This window comes from Aphelocoma coerulescens (genome assembly GCF_041296385.1).
Source record: "Aphelocoma coerulescens isolate FSJ_1873_10779 chromosome Z unlocalized genomic scaffold, UR_Acoe_1.0 ChrZ, whole genome shotgun sequence".
Taxonomy (NCBI): Eukaryota; Metazoa; Chordata; class Aves; order Passeriformes; family Corvidae; genus Aphelocoma; species Aphelocoma coerulescens.
The window spans coordinates 68,473,461-68,493,952 of record NW_027184085.1 but is presented as its reverse complement, the minus strand read 5'-3'; the positions used below and the strand labels follow the sequence as shown (position 1 = coordinate 68,493,952).

The 20,492-nt window shown below is 42.9% G+C and overlaps 1 protein-coding gene across 1 annotated transcript; it reads right to left on the bottom strand.

Moving 5' to 3' along the window:
- Positions 1-7,894: 7,894 nt before the first annotated feature.
- PHAX (phosphorylated adaptor for RNA export) lies at positions 7,895-18,767 on the bottom strand. Its single transcript, XM_069001731.1, has 5 exons — positions 18,660-18,767; positions 15,597-16,216; positions 14,192-14,312; positions 12,336-12,419; positions 7,895-11,265 (listed from the first exon to the last, which is right to left on the bottom strand). The coding sequence occupies exons 1-5, from the start codon at positions 18,753-18,755 to the stop codon at positions 10,996-10,998; spliced, it is 1,191 nt and encodes a 396-aa protein (XP_068857832.1). The 5' UTR covers positions 18,756-18,767; the 3' UTR covers positions 7,895-10,995.
- Positions 18,768-20,492: the final 1,725 nt, after the last annotated feature.

The window sequence follows — 20,492 nt, the reverse complement described above, 5'->3', positions numbered from 1 at the left end:
CTCATAGAATAACTTCACTTCTTGAAGTTTCCCTGCATCCATTACAAATGGGGCAAGAGCACCCTGGAGTTAACTACAGAAAATTAAAAGTTGCTTATTTTCACTTGGCTTCAGTGATCAAAGTCATGTTTTGTGTTTGCCTCTAGTATTCAGCTGTTCTCTGAAAGTTCTGGCAAGTTCTCTGAAAAATCAGCTGTGTGTCCCAGCATGAATTAAGGTGAGATAAGCCAAGGTCCAACAGTACAAAATCTGATCTTTCAGCTCAGGGATCCCAATTCTTGCGGTGGGGATGGGAGCAGAAAACTTTACCAGTCCCCTCAGCTGCTAAATTAACAAAGCACTGACTAAAGATAAGATTATTTGTTCTGTAACAAGAGTCCTTTTGTTACTATTTATTTTGTAATTATTTTTTTTACCTGCAACTCTTTTCAGTGAGCCCTATATGTATACTCGTAGATTCATGCTCCTGTACTTTATTTCATTTTATTTTTCTATTAGATAAGGCTCCAAATCAAAGACTTTCCATGATCTGTGAGTATCACATTGCAAATTGTGACGTTAACTGTCACCAAAGTGATACCATTTGCACTAATTTCCCCAAATCAGCTTCATTTTTTCACTGAGTACACTGAGTGCACATGTGCTTCTTGGTCACTACAGTGCTTCTTGCTTAAACTACTAGAAACTACATTTAAAATCACAGCCTTTAGAAATTTCTCTAAGGAGGATGAGGAAAGAATTAGGATTGTTAAGTCACACCTTTGTACGTTTTAGGTCTTCTGTTAATTTTCTACTGGGCCATATTCTTTTACTTGCATCATTATAAAACTATTTTACAATAATACATAAAATTATTTTACACTGATAATTGTCTGCCTTGCACATGAAGAATTTTTGGAATCCTAAAGCTTAGCTCCTCATGGTTTAAGAGATTTAGGTATTAATTCCAAATGGCATCTCACAAAGGGCCAAATTCCATCCAGGGATAAATGACTGCTCATCCATGCCAACTTTAATGTGATCTGCTCTGCTCAGCAGAGGACAGGATTTCACAGAAGGCTCTTACTTGATTCCGTACCCATTTGCAAAAATGAATTCTTCATGCTTCTCTTGGGGACTATTGAAATGTCAAACAATGTTAAATGCTGCTAAGGGTGCCAAAAAGAACTTGAGCTAATATTCTTACTGATTTAAAAAAAACCATTTTGGAATTAGCAGACAGAAATCTTATCTCATGAATGAAAGGTGCTCTGCCTCGTAGTAGCCCATGAGTGGGAAAAACAACTTCTGATAACAAAGCTCTTTAAAGGATAATGCACTTCCTACATGTTCTTATAAAGAAACTAATGCAAATAGGGTAATAGCTAAGATATTGGTGTGCTGGCTACAGAAGAAAACTCCTGTGCTTTCTAGAACTCTGACAGTCAGCTCATCATCTTCCAAACTTCTCGAAGGCTCAGACAGCACTCTGCTGGTTCCGAAAGTTTAAAGACGACTGAATAATTATTTCAGGCCTCGTGCCAAAAGTTGCTTGAACGTCTTGCAGAGATGACTTAGTTCTGAAAATATGCATGCAGATAGGCAATAGTGGACCTGCAAGATATCCTCTGCAAAGTTCTGGGCTAGAGACCTGAAGCAGCAAAATGTGTTGCTTTCTTCCCTGCCTTTCTTTTCAGGATGCAGCTAATTTTCTTGCCTGTGATTTCCCCTAAATAGGCCCTGGCAAAATACCACTTCCTCTTGTGTGTACCAGTATGGGAGGATATTATGCTGGAGAAATATGGTGTATAGAAACAACAAAGAAGGAATAAGGAAGTAATTTAATTTTTATTCCGCCTGCATGATAAAATTCATGCTTTGCTGTGAATCAACTGCCAAGCCCAAGGAGAAAAGGACTATCCTACTCACAGATACCTGAAAAATCGAATGAATAGTTACTTTTATTCATCAATTGATTTATTTACTATAAACCTTTCAACTTGCAAGTAGTTTAGGACAGAAAACTCATTATTCCTTCCTCCTCCCCCGGTAATTTTTGCATAATTACCTGACTAAACTTTAAAGGGGAAAAATTATAGCTCTACAGACAAACATCATAAAACTGCCTTCAAAGAAGTGGCTTGGAGACACAAAGCAATGCTAACGTGTTATCTTTTTTATTATCATTATTCTTAAAAGTAAATACTGTGATAAGTGCATTCAAGCAGCACAAACAACCCCACAGCCAGCTCCTTTTGAGAAAAAGCTGTTTTCATGCCTGTCCTGCTCTAGAAAATGCTTGGGCAGGAGCGACACTCAGAGGAAGGCAGAGATGACACACTTTGTCAGCATTTTTTAAAATTAGTTTTGGATATAAGTAAGTAAGTAAATAAATAAATAAATAAATATATATATAAAAATAATTTTCCTGTCCATGCTGAGGCAAGGATATGGTGGGTACCTCTGTTTGGATTTCAGTGAGCCCCCAGCATCACTGTAGATGATGGGGCTTGCTGAGTTTGGCTCCAGGTCCCTGCTGATAACACCTCCTTAACTTCTCAAATATCAGACTGCTATTTCCTCCATTTATTCTTCCTCTGGGAGAGCTTGTCCTCCCAGCACACACCAGATCCAGATTTTCTCCTGGCTGCCTCACACTCCTGATTCACAGACGTTATCCAGCACCTGCAGAGGATTTCCTTCAGGGATGCAACTGCTCAGTTTGCTCTCATTCCCACATCTTCAGCTTGAAACACCAGCCACTGAACCTAACTCTTTCCCATGTATCTTTCAGTTTAACAAAAACCAGCCAATTTCTCTCAGGTTTCCTGAATGACCTCTGAAAAATTTTAAATACTCTCACCCCACAGACCCTTAATGTTTTTACTTTTTTCCAGCGATTGGGAGGAAACTCCCAGGTGAGGCCAAGTTCCACCTCCTGGAAGGTCTGACTTTCTCCAAAATACTGTACAATACACAGGGTAGAAACCATTGCTCTGATAGCTTTGAAACATTTAGGATAGCCCAGGGGTCTGCATGCTGCTGGTGAAGTCTGATCACCCTTAGAGACAACTGGGGCTTGTGTGAGGCAGAGGAATTATGGACAATCACAGTGCTAAATAGCAATATTTTGGAGAGAGTTGTGGGCACGCAGAAATTGCCATGCAAGGAGTAGGGAAATTACAGGAAACATTTTCTTACATGTTTGTTTCCTTTGCACGGATTGGTGGAAGGAGGAATGAACTGGAAGAGAGAAGGGTTCTGGAAGTTTGCTTTAACTTCTTGGTATTCCTTTTACTTTTAATTATGTTAGTAATAAATTTTCTTTATATTGCAGCTGTTTAAGTGTGGACCTGTTTTGGCTTGAAGTTTCTTCCATTTTCCTCAATAAATCTTTACTTCACCTTATGAAGTTTTAATTTCCCCTTCTCTGCTCAATTATAGCAGAGGCAAGTAAATAAATCATTTTTTCGTGGTGCTTGGTGCCTAACCAGTGTCGAACCACAACAGAGGGGAGGCCCTCTGCCCCTCCCCTAAGTAGTGATGAAATATCTCAAGGGAAATTACTCCTCCCATCAAGGATCAATGGGTTACGTTTCAATGGAAATGTTTTTCTCCGTTTTCTATCCAGTGCAAAGCAAAGACTTGTGAGGAAATGAAAGCTGTAGCACAGCCTTGTTTTCTGCAGTACAAACAACTCTGGACTCCAGTCTGTAGATAATTTTTAGGCTTTTGAAAGAGGCTCATTAAATCCTGCTGTGTGGTGTTCTCAATTTAGAGGCTAAAAGTTTTACGTATTGGGCTGTTAACATCTGCCTACTTCACCTTGAAGTATCAAGGCACTTGTATCTACTTCCAGTCATTTTTAGGAATTTCTGAACCACTGTGAAAGTGTGCCAGTTTGAAAATTGCAAGTAATTACATCTTCAGAGAAGAAAATTCTGCTTTTTCCTCATAAAAATAAAATAACCTTAATTATTTTATTACTTTATTACTCATATCAAGTAATGTCACAGAGGCGGTTTATTATCAGTTCGTGTTCCCTGGTGGAAGGCTTATGTTCCCCTACATGAAACTGGCAGCTCTTAAAAGCTCCAGAGAGGCCAAAGGAGCCTTGTGGGGTTTTCTGTGTGCAGTGCTGTGCACAGTTTAAGCAGAATATTGAGGTGCTTGAATGCATCCAGAGTCTCACGTCCCATGAAGAGCACCTGAGGACTTTGGGTTTGTCCAGTTTGGAGGGATGACCTCATGGTTCTCTACAGCTTCCTGAGGAGGGGATGTGGAGAGGGAGTTACTGATCTCCCTGGGATCCAGCGATAGGATGGGTGGGAATGGTTCAAAGCTGCTCCAGAAGAGGTTCAGGAACAGGGTTCCTACAGAGGTGATGGATACCCCATGCCTGATACCCTGCCTTAAAAAAATTATGTGGACAATGAGCTTAATAAAAGGTTCTAACTTTTGGTCAGCTCTGGAATGGTCAGGCAGTTGAACTAGATGATTTTCATAGGTCCCTTCCAAGAGGAACAGGAACTTCTCCTCTCCCTCCCCTCCCCTTCCTCTTTCCCCACCTTTAAGAGCTTACTGGAGGCTGTTGATTACACTCTTAGTTATCTCTTGGGCAGGGATTATAGTTTTGTAGATAGCAGCAGAGTGATAAATTAATTACATGAACAGCCTCTTTCATGCCTGCTTTTAATCTCATCTGTTTAACTCCTCGTGTAACTGCTGAGATTAGAAGTACTTTATGGCTTGTCTCACATGTGCACACCCCTCCGTTCTCTGCGGGGTTGCTGCACAGAGAAAATTGCAGCAGGTCTACACCTCCCTCCCTCTTTTCATTTGTGAAGAGAGTAGACAAGACTGCAGCAGGGAGGAAGGAAGGGGGAGAGGAAAGGAAGTGGTGTCCCGAGGGGCCAGGACCCTTGGCATGGAGTTTATCCCATAAATGCTTTGGGACCTATCCACAGGAAACTCCTGGAGCGGGGCACTGCCAGAGCTGGCTGCTGAGCAGAGCGTTCCTGAGAGCCCAGGCAGTCAGTCAGGGCAGGCAGAACACAGAAAAATATATCTTCAGGTTAGGGAATCCTAAAGCCCCTTCTTTTGTTTGGCAACCCTGATCGTTTCACTCCCTCATTCTTAAAACTGCAGATTATTGCACTTTACAGCTGTGGTGCTCGGGTATTCATCTGCTCAACACTCTTTTGGCTAAACTGGGGCATCCCAGCCTGCAAAAGGCTCCAGTCTGTGGAGAGGTACTGAGGATATTCCGGCACAGAAAATCACCTTGAATGCCTTTCATCTGGGTAAGGTAAGAAATTAAGCAGTTTGCAGAAAACAGCTCAGAGAAATAACATTACAAATAAACATCAAATAAAAGCAGACAGAAGGTGTTACCTGTTCCCAAAGCATGGAAATAGTATTAGCAGCAACTTCTGTAGAAAAGGTTATAGCAACCATAGATCTTATCCACTGTGACAGAAGTTCTTCATGGAGCAGCAACAAGGTGCAAGATATATTTTATATATTTTCCTAAGTAAATAAAAATGCAATTTTTTTTTAGATTTAAGGCTACTTAGGGAAAAAGAAGATTGGGCTGCTACATAGGTCCTGTACATATACACAGACACTCTGATTTTCCACCAAAAACCTTGAGTCCTAAATATTTTAGGTTGTCACATTCTTCACCAAGGAGAGCAAGTCCACTTTAAGGCAAATTGGTGGGGTTTTGAAATTATTTTTCTTTACAAAGAAAATAGTCCACACAACAGTTTGGTGCAGTTTTGTATGCCATTTAAACATTACATACTGTTCTGTTCCAGTTTGCTTTGTAAGAGGAAAAAGCAGCCACATGGAAAAGCAATCACAGCTGCCCAACACCTGGAAACAGGGAATGTGTGAGGGTATTAGCAACTAAAATTTCTCAGGGCTTTTTTTATTTTTTATTATTTTATTTTTGGAGGCTTTTGTTTCAGCTCCATGGCAAGGTCTCTCCTGGTGCTCCAAGACAGAATGGTCTTCTGGGATTTATTTCACCCAGTTCTGCATGTTGAATAAAGACATTTCAGTGGCTGAAAGGGTGTCAGTGCAAAGCTCATCAGTGGTAACTAAACAGCAAACGTAAAATAATTACTGTAAATAATTACAGTAATTTGCTGTATTTTTGTACAGTATAATTGATAGTACAATTATACTATCAACTGGTGAAAAAAAAACCAAACAAACCCCAAACACCAATAATCACCTGATGGAACAAATGAAAAATTCAGATGGCAACCTAAAAAAAGTGCAACTTCTGCAGAAAAACGACAGCACCTTTCAAAGGGATTATGTCTTAAAGAAGAATGCTGATATTCTGGATCACTAGTAAGTTTGCAATTAGTAAAACTATTATCTTGAAAATGTTTCCCCGGGTGGAATGAGGTGTTTTTTTCTGTACGTATTTAATGATACAAAACTGTTGTTTTGCTTTTTTAGTTTCTTTAAATAACCGAAAAATAAATCTCCCTGCTCAAGCAAAAAAAGAAGCAAGAACCCCAACAACCCAAAAGGTGTCTGTGCATAGTCTCCTGTTGCAACTTCAGATATACATTCCTCATTTTTGTCAGTATTTAGGCCCAGATGTTTGTGATTCTAGAAATGCATTTGGCTGGGCAATATTTAATGTACCACAGCTGAATGTTCCTCCCACAGCTCGGAAAAAGTGGCATCTATCACCACTGCAGATGGGCAAGACAAGAAACCTTCAAATATGTAATTTGTAAGTAAAGCTTTGTTCTCCAAGAACTTAGGTCTGGCAGGTCACTAAGATGGGATGCATTAGGTCCAAAATCACCAAGAGGCCACAGCTGCTGCAGAGGTGGCCACATGTTTTCCAGCTGCCTGCTGAATCCTAGAGGTGGTCCCAGGAAATTGCAGTCATTGCCCCTGCCACATTCCTGAACCCCTTAAGCAAACTATGATGCCTGTAGGAACCCAGAGTGCAGAGAATATTTCTCTGCCTGTTTTGAAGGGTTCCTACCCCCTGGACAACACTGGTTTTGACCTTTGTCCTTGGAGAAAAGTGCCTACCCTCTGGGAAGAATTAGAAACCACACTGGTGTGAACTAGGTGATAGAATATTATGTAAGATTGTCACAGGGTGAAAAACTTAGAGAGTATTTGGGTTTGTTAATGTAGTAAACAGATAAAGGCAAAAACCATCAAAATGGAGGAGTGGTGTTGTTCTCCAGACCTTCTTCTTCTTCTACTACTACTCCATATTCTGCAGTAAAAGTAGTTTGGGATGATTGGACAAAGAATTCCACAGTTCCTGTCTACGTGACAAGATGATTTATAATACATTGGTGGAAAAGTAAAAATAATGTACGCTTTTAGTGACCATTGGGTGATTTACCTTTAAAAGACTGTGTAAATCTTGATAATGGGGCATTCTCCTGCATTCTCTGCTCTGTGCTTTGTCTGGGTCACGTTAGGTGGCTCTATTTCTCTGGTAAGACTTTATAAACAACGATCTGAAAGCACAGAAGGCTGATAGCCCCATTCGTCTCACGAACTCCTGGCAAAGACTGTCAAATTCTCCCTCATCAGGGGAGGCACAATTATGGCATGGATAGTGTCAATGCTGAAGCTCTTCAGACTGGATACTCCCAGATCCACTGAAGCCCCACAGTGGTTCAGGAAAAGGCTTGGATCTCTGAGGTGCTGCTGACCAGTAAGAATTAGGAAGAGCACTGGGGCACCAAGTAAGCCTGTATTCACTGGAACCGTGAATTCTTCTCTGTACATTGATATGAACATTATTTTTTTTAAATATTGCCTCTGACAGAGTCCTTTTGAGTCAGAGGATGGTTTAAGTTAAGGGGATAAATAACGAGTGTTGTCATACTGAAGTTTTATGATTGCTAAAAACTCGGAATTAAAAAAAACTTCAAGAATTGTCTTTATTACTCACTCTACACCTTCACCTTTACTCTGAAAAAATACAAGGAATTCGTCTTCTCTGTAACAGAAAATGCCATAATTAATACAACCATCTCCTTTTCCCATCACCTTTATACCTTGAACTGCGTCATTCCATGCTTGCTTGAGAATTTTGGCAAACAGCAGTTAATGAGCCTGGAGGGCATAAGAACATCTTAATGAGATCATCTTTGTGGAAGGAGAAGGAGAATCTTTAAAGTTGCCATGATACTTCAAATGATGCTTTCAAGATCCACAGTAAAACTGAAGAGTTCATAATTTTTTCTGGTGGTACCAAAAATCACTGTTTTCCAATTTGAATTTCGGATGCAAGGTAGCAAAAGGTCTTTGGTTATGAATGAGCATTGTGTTTTCAGATGAAAGCACATTTCCCTCATTTTTTCACCATCTTCTTCAGGTATGACAAGGTGGCTCATTATGCTGCTATAGTTTATGGGATGGAGGGTGATGTTCTGTACCAGCAATATTCTTTATTTGCAGCAAAGATAATGCCTCAACCACACCTGCTCGTCAGAGAAACCCAAGAGCTCAAACCCCAGCCCTTGTGCTTGCATTTTCATCTGCAGAACACCAGCTACCAAAATCTAAAGATACAGATCTGTTCCCAGAGAAAACACAGCTCACACCTGACCACAGGGGTGCTCTCCCTGTGAGCACCAGCTGGGGAGAGACCAAAGTTGATTAAGTAGGAGCTGAGAGAGAAAACCTCTCACACAAAAACTGGTGCTGCTTAATGCAACCTGTTTGATATGGAAGGAAATTGCTGGTGGAGCAGGAGTGAAGACGTGGCTACTCATCATTTTGAACTGGCTCGCTTCTGAAAGAACTCCACTGAAAGCCAGGGAGAATAGAGAAAAAACACAAGGTAAGAAAGGTCTCTTAGACCTTGGGAGGAAACTGAACCATGGAATCTGCTGAGTTGGAAAGCACCATCCAGTCCGGCTCCTGGCCCTGCACAGACACTCCAACAATCCCACCCTGTGCCCGATCAGAGCATTGTCCAAACACTCCCTGAACTCTGTCAGGTTTGGTGTTGTTACCCCTGCCCTGGGGAGCCCATTCCGGTGCCCAACCACGCTCTGGGGGAAGAACCTTTTCCTATAATCCAACCTAAACCTAAAACCCCTGACCCAGCTTCAGGTCATTCCCTGGGGTCCTGTCACTGGTCACCAGAGGGAAGAGATCAGAGCTTTCCCTCCTCTTCCCCTCCTGAGGATTCTGAAGACCCCAGTGAGTCTCCCCTCAGTCTCCTCTTCTGCAGCTGAACAGAGCAAGTGCCCTCAGCCCCCAGGCTCCCCCTGCAGAGCCCTCCCCATCCTCACTGCCGTCTCCAATAGCTTAATGTCTGTATCACCCTTTTGTTAAAGACAACACTTCACACACCGTTTCAGTACCCTTGGCCCGGGAAATCAGCCTTAGAAATATTAACATTAAAAAAATACACAGTGCAAATTACATAACAATAAAAAAACTGCTTAAACCAATGTTACAATTTGCTGATTCTATCCAGAAAACAGTTAAGACATATCCCCAAGCAGTTCCCAAAACCAGGATCGAATGGTACAGTGCCAAAGCAATTGAACAGCACAAAATTCTGTTTCCCTTACAGAAGTCACCGGTTCACTCTGACCATCACTGGTTAGGAAAATTAATGAAAAAACAAGAAATTTTGTTATTTCAGCAAGAGCAAATACTACCAGCAAAGGCATGCTGCGCAGCTGATGAGTAACTTTTGAACAATCAGGAGCTCTGACACATGAACAGAAAGAAAGCAGAGAAGTCAAAACTCAGATTTAGTAAGGCAGGTAATGGAATGTGCTGTTATGTGTCAGAAGTGTTTCTTCAAATGCTGCAATCCTTTAAATGCCAGCTCTTGACAGCCCTGAATTGTTCAATCTCATAAACTGATTACGTGTTTTAGTGACACACTTTCCTTCTAAAACTCAAGGACTCAAAGGTGAACAAAATTTATGTGCAAAAGTTGGGTTGAATAGTGTCTAGTCACAAAAAAAAGCCACAACTAATTAGTGACAAAGTACTTGAGACCATACATACCAGTGTAGCACAAGTTCTTCAGCTATATTAAAAAGAACGTTCAACATAAAAATTGTTTTCAGCTGAACTAACCAACTACACGATAGTTTTCTGCATCAAATAAAAAAAAAAACCAAAAAAATATCCCCTGCAAGAGGCAGCACAGAAAATCTTCTGCAAGCTACACATTACCTCACCACACACAGGAGGAGGACAGAAACAAGAACTGAAGGGTAAAGGGTTTATATCTGCATGTACAGACTACAGACCCTTGAAGGGAACACAGCTCAGTAAAATCTCACTACTCTGAAAGCTTTCAGTTGTATGTGTCTTCAAACAAAAAGATCTGTGGAACTTAGGTGTGTGTCTAATCATGGGAAATGTTTAGAACAGGTAGGAAGCTCAAGTCACCACTGGAACAGAAAGGATAAAACTGCTGCAGAAATCTGAAACATACATCGCTCAATACTGCTTATTTACAGGGTTGTTATTCAAAAGTCACTGACCACTAAAGTTTATTTAATGAACCAATCTGTTCTTACAGGCCTTAATCCTATTAATACTGCTGTTTTTGTCAATACACTGCCACAGTAAGACTATATGATCTTTTATATCAAGACTAAATTTATAGTAAATTTAAATTCATCTGCAGTAAAGAGCATTGCTCACTTGATGACTTTGTGTGCTTCAGCAAATTAAATGAGAAGTATTTGGTTAAAATATAGCCTTAACTCCTAAACCTAACATGTGACTAAAAACACTTCCTAAGGAACATGGTGACGCAGGGCTGTTACCTAGAAAAATCTTAACAGTTTCTGAGGACTCAGCAAACAAGTAACAGGACAATTAAAAGACTTTCACGCTGTTAAATTTAGCTAAGAGTTACATCCTGTTCTTCAGCATCAAGTATTCCCCACGCTTCGAAAACAAGAAGCCATGGGATTACAAGAAAGGCTCATTCAACACGTTCCATAGAGGCTCTGTTATCAAGAATATTAGTGACTAAAATATCTCCAAATCATGGGCATTATCAATTTCAATGGTATCTTCATGTTCCATCTTTGCCTCGTGGTGCCCCTCCTGCAGGTCATCCAGGGAAGCCAGAGCCTCGTTTGTGTCACTGGCAAAAGTCTCACGGGAGGCATCGTCATATTCTTGCAGGTTAAGCCCCTTGATGGCCTTCTTCATCTTCTTCCCCAGAACTTGTATCCTCCTCTTCTTGGCAGCTTTTTTGTTTTCATACTCCTTCTGGTTTTCCAGATAGAATATTTCCTTGAAAGAAAACAAGTAAGCAGCAAAAAAAAAAAAAAAAAAAAAAAAAAAAAAAAAAATTTTGCATATTCATTTTACTGGTATTTCCTGAAGAAAATGTGAAGTGATTAAAAAAAAAATTACAAATACTGGTCAATATTTAACTAAAGTACTTGTTATTGAGAGCAGAAGAAGACTGAACTTAAGGAAGAGGTTAGAACAAAAAATTTCTTTTGTAATAGTATAATGTGATCAATCTTGCAACTTGTTAAATTTTTTGTGACCACTGTAAGCTATGAAAAGATGTTGGTCTTTTTTTTCCTGTTTCATTTTTCTCCAAAAATAAAACAAGAAATCACAATGTATGTTGATTTGGTTCTCAATTCCCAGTACCAGACCCCAGAAGGGTTTACAGAGTGACCTGTAGCCACCTACCAGCAAAATAAAATAGTTTTTTTTTTAACAAAAGCTCTACTAAGTAGCATATACCACAAAAAAGAAAAAAAAAGTTGGTTATTTTCTTCACTCAGTTAAAACATCTCAGAGAAATAATGTTTACAAGCTTACAAAACTGATTTAGAGAGCACCACACATGAGTCCAGTGAGCAATTCAGATTAAGTTTAGACCATCAACTGATGTAATGAGAAATTCTGCCTGGTGCCACAGTTGGAGCTGTACAGGACAGAAATATTCCATTAAGAGACCTGCATTCAATCCATGCACAATGACACAGAACTCCACAGGAAGAAACACAACATGGATGGATAACTTTGCTGTAAGGAACACAAATATACAAATTAAGGAAAATCTAAGGTTTACCCATTCAAAATCTACAATCTCGTCTTCATCAACAGTTTTTTTTGACTGGCAACATGCAAAAGGGAATTCTCTCTGCTCAGAGTTAATGGCAATTCAACAGTTTTTGGGTAGGTCTTTTATTTTTTGCCTGTATTTTGAATGTGAAAGGCTGGTCTCAATGGAACACATAGCTGAATTTGCTAGAAGTTAGGGAGTTTCAATCGTGACATTTCCAACAGGAAAAAAAACCCCACAAAACCAGAATGTACACTTGCACTCCTGACATTTTTACCTTGATTTGTTCTTCTTTGATGCTCGGTGTGTTCTTCAGCAGGTTTAAATAAACGCCCCCAGGTGTTCTTCTCCTGGTGCCATTCTTAATAGGGAGAGAGGAAATTAGGAACAGCAAGCTTAATGATGAGTGTTGACAAAAATTAGCTTCTAAGGCAACACTCAGTGTTGAGACAAAATAAAACCAATTTAAGTTCTGCGTGTGTCAAGTATCACATGAAAAAAGACCTGGCTATGTCTCATTTGTGAGTGAATTAGTCATACGAAGGTCAACAACCAGCCTGCTAAATCTGGACAGGAAAATTATGAAGTTACAAAAAAAATTTCCTCTAGAACATAATGTTAAGTAAAACCACACGCTAAACCTGATTTTGGTAGCGAAGAAACAAAATATGAATAATATTCTAACTACTCTCACAGCTATCTGCAACAAGTTTAAATACTCCAGCACTCCTAACACATAAGCCCAGTAAAATGTCTAAAATGAATTTAATAAAATTATGTTATCTCAGGGGTTTTTTTTATAATTGTGCTCAGAAATGCTACAACTTGTGTTACCTAGAGGATTTTGCAATTCTGCTGAAGCCATAGGAAACACAACCTGTACTTTAAACTCCCTCCCCACCACACATTAGACCCAGCAGTTTTCAGCACAGCAGCAGCAGTGCAATACTAAAGCACAGAATGGGCTCAGCTTTGAAACCTCTGTAAATTTTAAGTGCTAATTATCATACTATTATTCAATTAAAATTTGTAGTATGAAACACTACTTTTACTCCAGTAAAAACTGGGGTGACACCATGCAAAATGTGATACTTTCCTGCCAAATAACATACTATACAATCTAAAAAATTCCAAGAACAGGGAAGGTCAGGTTTTAAGTAGGTTCTTGAAACAGCACATGTGAACATCTTTTTATCACTTGCATTTCATGTGTCTTTTGTGATCTGCCTTTCAAAGAGTGTACTCTGATCTGCATCCAAAGCAACCTGTGCCACCAGGAGCTGTGTCTCTTCATCTCCTCTGTGAACACTTATTAAATTATCTTTCAAGACAACAGAAGGCTTCTAACACAATTGGCTGGCTGGAATTTGTTGCCTTCATTTTTTTTGAAGGAGGGAGGTGGTGGGTTTTTTTATTTATTTTGGTATTTTTTTTAGACTGTGTTCTCCTACTTGTTTTTCCCCTCCCCTCTGCTTCCGAGTGATGGACCTTAAAAGACGTAAATTGTAATCAAGTGAAAGTATTTCCTGGTTCTCACCCACTTTTTCCTCACCCACAGCTTTTCTCATCCACTGTGTTTTATGCACTGAGGCTCAGTATTTAACAAGAACAAAAACATGCCAAAAATTGATAATTTAACCATGGGGTATAGGGTTCTGACCATGATTAGCAACAGAAATCAGTGCTCAGTTTTGCTCTGCTAATACGCAAGCCCGTGGCTCCCTAATAAAGCCAAGAGCTTTCCTTTTGGGAGTTACTCTGCAAATGGAATACTGGAAATGCTGTTTTTTATTCAAGCTTGAGGATCTTTCAGTCCTGAGTCTGTGAGGGGAAAGATCCCGAAGAGAGCCACAGTAACAGACACAACATTATCGCTGCAAATCAGACACCAACCTCAGCACAAGAACCTGGGTCATTTCCAGGTTCATTCCACCTTACTGTTTGCTCAAATCCTGCTGGAAGCTTACGTGAGTGTTTATTGAGGGAGTCTCGTGGCAAGGGAAGGCCACAAAACTCCAGGAGAACACGCCCAGCACGAGAGACGTGCATCAGCACTGTGTGAATATTCTACAAGTAAAAAGTTGTGCTGCCCTCCCCGTCCCTGGCAAACCCACAGGATGGCATTTCCCTTACCACGATGAACAGTCCACCATTCTGTTCCACTTCAGCTGTTTCCATCAGCAGCTCGATGGCTTTTCTCTTCCCAATTATTTTCACTACTCGAGCAATTAAGTCTTTCTTTGGCTCACAAAGTCTGAACAGAGGGGAAAAGAAAAAGCAGCACATTTACTGTCAAGATAATTTCTCGAGTATAACTGACTGTGGAACTTCCACAATGAATAATTCATTTTGTGCTGAGGATTCTATGCATTCAAATGTATTTAAATGGTGTATTGAATCAGATTTCAAAATACTGAGCTTCTGAGGGACGTTTTTTCCCTAAAGCAGGCACTTTTAAAACTTGTTTCAATGAAAATGCCTTGAGTGGTTATTTTTCTTCTATTGATCTGTGAAATATCAAACCAAATATGAAACTGCAAAGATCTGCATAAACCTCTGAAATCAAAGTATAAAAGCTTCTTGTGCATTTAACAGTTAAAATTAACTTTTTACAGTTTAATCAGCAACTGGAGAAAATGGGAAGTGCAGAAGTTCCCCTGTATCACGTGCCATTTTTAGACAAACCTACGTAACAAAGAAGAAATCAATTTGTTGACTGATCTATGATAATCTAGAAAAAGCAAACAAACAAAAGAAAAAATTACACTACAATCAGAACCCTCTTGATACAGCTCAGTGCCACCACTACTACATTTAGAAAGAAGAGGCTTCTGTCCTATTTCAATGAAGCTGTATACAACAAAAAGGAGTTTATTGCAAGAGATATGCTCAAAGTTTTCAAAATAATAAATGAGAAACTACCCAGAACTGTTAACAGCATTAATAACTGTCGAATTGCTGTAGTATTGCCAGACTCTGAAGTAATGCCACATGTATAAAAACAACAATGACAAATTATCCCAGGTTTTATTCAAATGTCAAGCTAACTGTCAGTAAATTGTCTTGTTCCCTATTTAACATAATTTTCTTCCCTTGCACTCCTGAAAGAGGAGTGTGGCAGTTTGACTACATCCAAAACACTGCACTGCCCACGTTATCTCCAGTTTCAAAGGTTTAGAACTTAAAACAAGATTTTTGTGTGACCACAGCATGTGTGCATTGGTGTCCAACTCCAAACAACCATGGGGTATTTCCCCAAAAAAGCCACTACTAAACCTGTATACTGAATTTTTCCTTGCCACTGTTCTCAAATAACAAACCATCCTGGTGTCTCTTTAAATAAAAACACTAAAAATTCAAAGAAACAGGCAGTACAAGATCACCAGCCACAGTGATGCATTTTTATCCCAGGATTTTGGAAATGCTTTTCATGATCTGGTGTGACACTTTATTTAGCAGCAGGGGAGCTTTTCCCCCCTCTTCTTTCAACCAACCACCAGTACTTAGTGAAGTGAAAACATACCATTATTAAACTCACCTATAAGCAATTTCATCTGCCACTTTTTCCTCTGAATCTTCCTCTGTTATCTCATACCTTCCCTTGTATTTCATCTCTTGCCTTTTGCCCAGTCTATCTCTCACGGGCCGCTTCCGTTTGAGGAAGCCCTGCCCGTTTTCCTCCTCTGCTGGCAGCACCTTCTTGTCATCCTGCATGTACTCATCCAGCTCTTTATCTAAAGTCTCTGCCTCCTTCTGCTGGGCTTCCTTCATCAGCTTTTTAGCCAGCAGGTAGTTGTAAGTCTCAGACTGCCTGCTCCTGTCAATTGAGCCGTCCATGCCCAGAATCCCAAGCTCAGTGGCAACCGCGTCCTGGTTCTGCTCCTGGAGCACCGCGCCCCAGATGTTGTTGACCTTCTTGCCACGCAGAGCAGTCTGTTTCTGGTGGCTCTGGCTGAGCTGGAAGGGCTCAGGTTTGGCAGGGGAGAGGTTGAAGCACTTCTGCCTCTTTCGCTTCCACAGGCAGCTGTCGTCGTCAGAGTCGGAGCCGCTCTCCTCGCTGGAATCCACGCTCTTGGTGGTCCTGTAAGGAACACTGGGAGCACAGGATGAGATGCTGCTCTGGAAGGGCCTGCATGAATCACTGCCAGCGTGTGGCTTCTGGAATGAAAAAGTGAATTGAAACACATTATTCATGAAAATTAGAAGAGCTATCAAGTCGTCGATTAGCTAAAATACATAATTCTAACCCACATGGCCGTGCAGTCCTCCACCAGCATCTCCTGGGCCACAGCACAGGAGCATCCTTTGAAACTCCTGTATTTTGAGTGTATGAACATGAAACAGAGCATGGCTGACACAGAAACACATCAGCAGTCACTCTTCTTAATGCAAACTTTGCTGAGTGAAAATTATTATGAGACTGGAAAAGTAGTGACTATTCCCAGACTGGACAAAGACACAACATGCACAGCAGCTCTAAGAAGAGTAAAATACCAGAACAACAGAGCAACCTACCAGAGGTTTGTCTAACAGCAGAGAAGTTAATAATCTCGCTGGAGTTTCAAGTGAGAAAATCAAATGACCAAAAATAAACCCCAAAACCAAACCCACAAAACTGGGATGCTGCTCAGACTAAGAGTGTACTGTGATCCTGGTTCCATCAGGACAACACCTGACCAGCTTGGAGACAGCAGGGCCTTACAGAACCACCCATTTTTCCTCCTTTAAACCAACCAGACACCATGGATTAACTATGGCTAATTAATTAGAATAAACACCCCCACCAAAAAATCATTCCACTGATACACAAATACTCAAGAAACACTCTTGCTCATAATTCCAGTTATTCCCTGAGTGCTTTCTTATAAAGTTATATGCTGTCCCATGATCTTTCAAAGTAAGATCTCTTCCTTCACTTTCAGGTGAAATGAAAAATTCTTTCTTTAGCCTTACTGCTTTCGTCAACATGGGCACTGCTTCTTCTTTCTCCAAACAGCAAACAGAAAAGAGAAGTATTCAACTTATCACATTATGAAATACAAACCTTTAACTTCAAGTATAATACCAAAACCAGCATAAATAAAAAAAGACTGAACACTTCTCTAAGAAACTTATTTTGCACTTCATTTCTCAGAACTATACTGCAAAGATCAAAGTTACTCGAGAAAATATAATTCCTTACACATACAGTGTCACACACTGATCTTAGTTTGAAATCTTTTCCTTTCTGTACACCACCATGAATACCTTATACTCTGAGTACAAATTCCTCACAAAATAAATTCCTCATATCCTCTGTGAACCCCAGACTGGTTTGGGTTGGGAGGGACCTTAAAGCCCATCCAGTGCCACCCCCTGCCACAGGCAGGGACAGCTTCCACTGTCCCAGGCCGCTCCAAGCCCCAATGTCCAACCTGGCCTTGGACACTGCCAGGGATTCAGGGGCAGCTGCAGCTTCTCTGGGCACCCTGTGCCAGGGCCTGCCCACCCTGCCAGGGAAGAATTTTTTCCTAGTATCTGATCTAAACCTGCCCTCTGTAAGTTTGCAACCATTCCCTGGGTCCTGTCCCTCCAGCCCTTGGCAATTGTCTCTCTCCAGGTTTCCTGCAGCTCCTTCAGGCCCTGCAAGGCCCCAGTGAGGTCACCCCAGAGCTTCTCCTCTCCAGGCGGAACAAGCCCAGCTCTGGCAGCCTTTCCTCCCAGCAGAGCTGCTCCATCCCTCTGCTCATCCTGGTGCCTCCCCTGGCCTGGCTGCAGCAGCTCCAGCTCCTTCCTGTGCTGGGGACCTTGGGCTGGTGGCGGGGGGGACATAAGGGGGAAACCCCAAGAGACACAGGGACAAGCGCTGGCATCTCTACCCAGACACGGAGAGACGCGGGCGAGCCGCAGGGCCACGGGGCTCGCAGTGCTCGGAGCTCTCTCGGAGCTCTCGCGTGGTCACCCAGCGGCTCGCCCCCACTGCCCCCACTGCTCTCATTGTCCCCACTGCCCCCACTGTCCTCATTGTCCCCACTGCCCCCACTGTCCCCACTGCCCCAATTGTCCCCACTGCCCCCATTGTCCCCACTGCCCCCATTGCCGCCGCTGCCCCCATTGTCCCCACTGCTCCCATTGCCCCCATTGCCGCCGCTGCCCCCATTGTCCCCACTGTCCCCACCGCCCCCACTGCCGCCGCTGCCCCCATTGTCCCCACCGCCCCCACTGCCCCCACTGTCCCCACTGCCCCCACCGCCCCCACTGTCCCCACTGCCCCCACTGTCCCCACTGCCCCCACTGTCCCCACTGTCCCCATTGTCCCCACTGCCCCCACCGTCCCCATTGCCGCCGCTGCCCCCATTGTTCCCGCGCGCGCCACGCGCCCGGCGCGGCAGCGACTCCCCGGGGAGGCCCCGGCGGCACCAGCGCAGAGACAAGCGACAAGCCCCGGGAGAAACCACCGGCCCAGGGAGAAGCCACCAAGCCCCGGGAGAAGCCACCGGCCCGGGAAGCAGCGCTGCACGCCGGTAAAAGCCCCTCAGGCGCGGCCTCCGCGGCCTCCCCGTCCCGCAGCCCCCGGCCCGGCGCCCCCCGGCCCGGCGCTCCGGCCGCTGCCCACCCTCACCTGCCCGGGGGAGCCGGCGCCGGGCATGTCCGAGTCGGAGCCGGATAGCTCGCCGTCCTCCACGTCGCCGTCCATGTCCCGCGGCTCCTGCGCCATGTCCCGGCGGAAGGGCGGAGCGCGGTGGCGGGGCGGGACAGCGCGTCCGTCCGGGGCGGGGATGCTGAGGGGGCGGCCGGGCCGCGGCTCTGCCTTCCCGGCTCTGCGGTGGGGGTGCCTCGTGGTGGATGGAGATAAGTCGTTATCGGTCTTACAGCGTGTGGCAGGCGGGTGGTGGGACCCGGGGGCGCTCGGCAGAAGCGTTGCGGGGTGTGGGATGCGGCGAGCTTGCCTTAAGCCGGGTGTTCTTTGGGGTGAAATCCCGGTGTGCTTTCAAGCCTGGTCGGCGAGGAGGAAGGTTCGTTGTCGTCAGTGGCGGAGGCAGCAGATGCATCTCGTAGTGAGGGACATCTGGGAACTAACAGGCTTTAAGGTTGTGGTAAATAAAGGTGTGGAGAAGACACGGGTAAGAGGGAATCCATTAATGCGTATAAATATCTCCAAGGCAGTTCCTATAAGGGGATGGTGCCAGAATCTGTTCAGTGGAGCCAGTGACAGGATGAGGAGCAGCGGCCATAAAATAAACCACAACAAGTTCCACCATACCGTGAAGAAGAACTCCTGTCCATGGAGGGGGCAGAGCCCTGGAACAGCTGGCCCCGAAGGTTGTGGAGTGTCCCCCTCTGGAGACATCCCCAGCCCAGCTGGACACGTTCCTGTGCCACTGCTCCAGGGGACCCTGCCTGGGCAGGGCATTGGACTGCATGAGCTCCAGGGGCCCCTTCCAGCCCCAAGCATTCTGTGGTTCTGTGCCAGTGGAACAGAGAGCACTTAGCATCCCCTCCTCAAGGACATCTGGGTGATGAAGCTTTAGGATGATGGCATTATTGTATGGTGATACCAGCGCTCGAGGTGTTATTAATTACTGTTTGGGAAAAAAAAGAAATCCAAGCAGATATATCGTGATTGTTCAGCACGTATCAGCTGATGGATAGGTACATTTTAACAAAAATAAAACAGCACAGGCAATAAATCACTTCTACTGGAAACATCTTTATGTATTTGACTCCAGGAAAACAAAAAAGCTGTGATTTTTCAGAGAAGAGATACATCACAGCTAGGCATTTAAGGTCTTGGTGATGTGGGCCTGAAGACCTAATATATTTAAGAGAAGCACTTTTTCACTCTCACCATTAACAGGCCCCTTCATGGACACTGTTTTTCCTTTATGAATTTTAGACCCTCTTACCTGAGGACTTCAAGCTATCAGTGCCTCATTCGAAATCCCTTAGCTGTGGCCTAATTGCATTTTCAGTGCTTGGACACTTAATTGCAATGAAAATCACTGGAGGATAGGTCTCATTATCAATTAGCCATCCTCATTATCAGTTACCCAGTCAGGCCTTTGAAAACCCTGCTTGACATTTTTCTGCACATTTGGATGGCTGCTTTCCTTAAAAATTTCACTCCTGGCCTTAAATTTCCTTTTGTCATCCCTTGGAGGAAGAAAAGGCACAAAGCTGAAGAAAGACCAGGAGCAGTTAAAGCTCCTTCCCTGTTTGGTCCCTCATGAAACTCCTGTTGTGGTGCTTCAGAATTATTCAAGAAATCCAGTGAAAATGAGATAAATCGTAGGGTGCTTCTTTCTGTGCTGTTCTCACCTGATTTCCCATTGCAATTAATGATGCATAGCACTTACTAGTCACATCCTGTTCTGCAAAAAAGCTGTTTTTCATCATATTTCCAGTTAAATCATGTCTGTGGGATTTCACTGGGTTATAGGGAGTTCCTGGACTG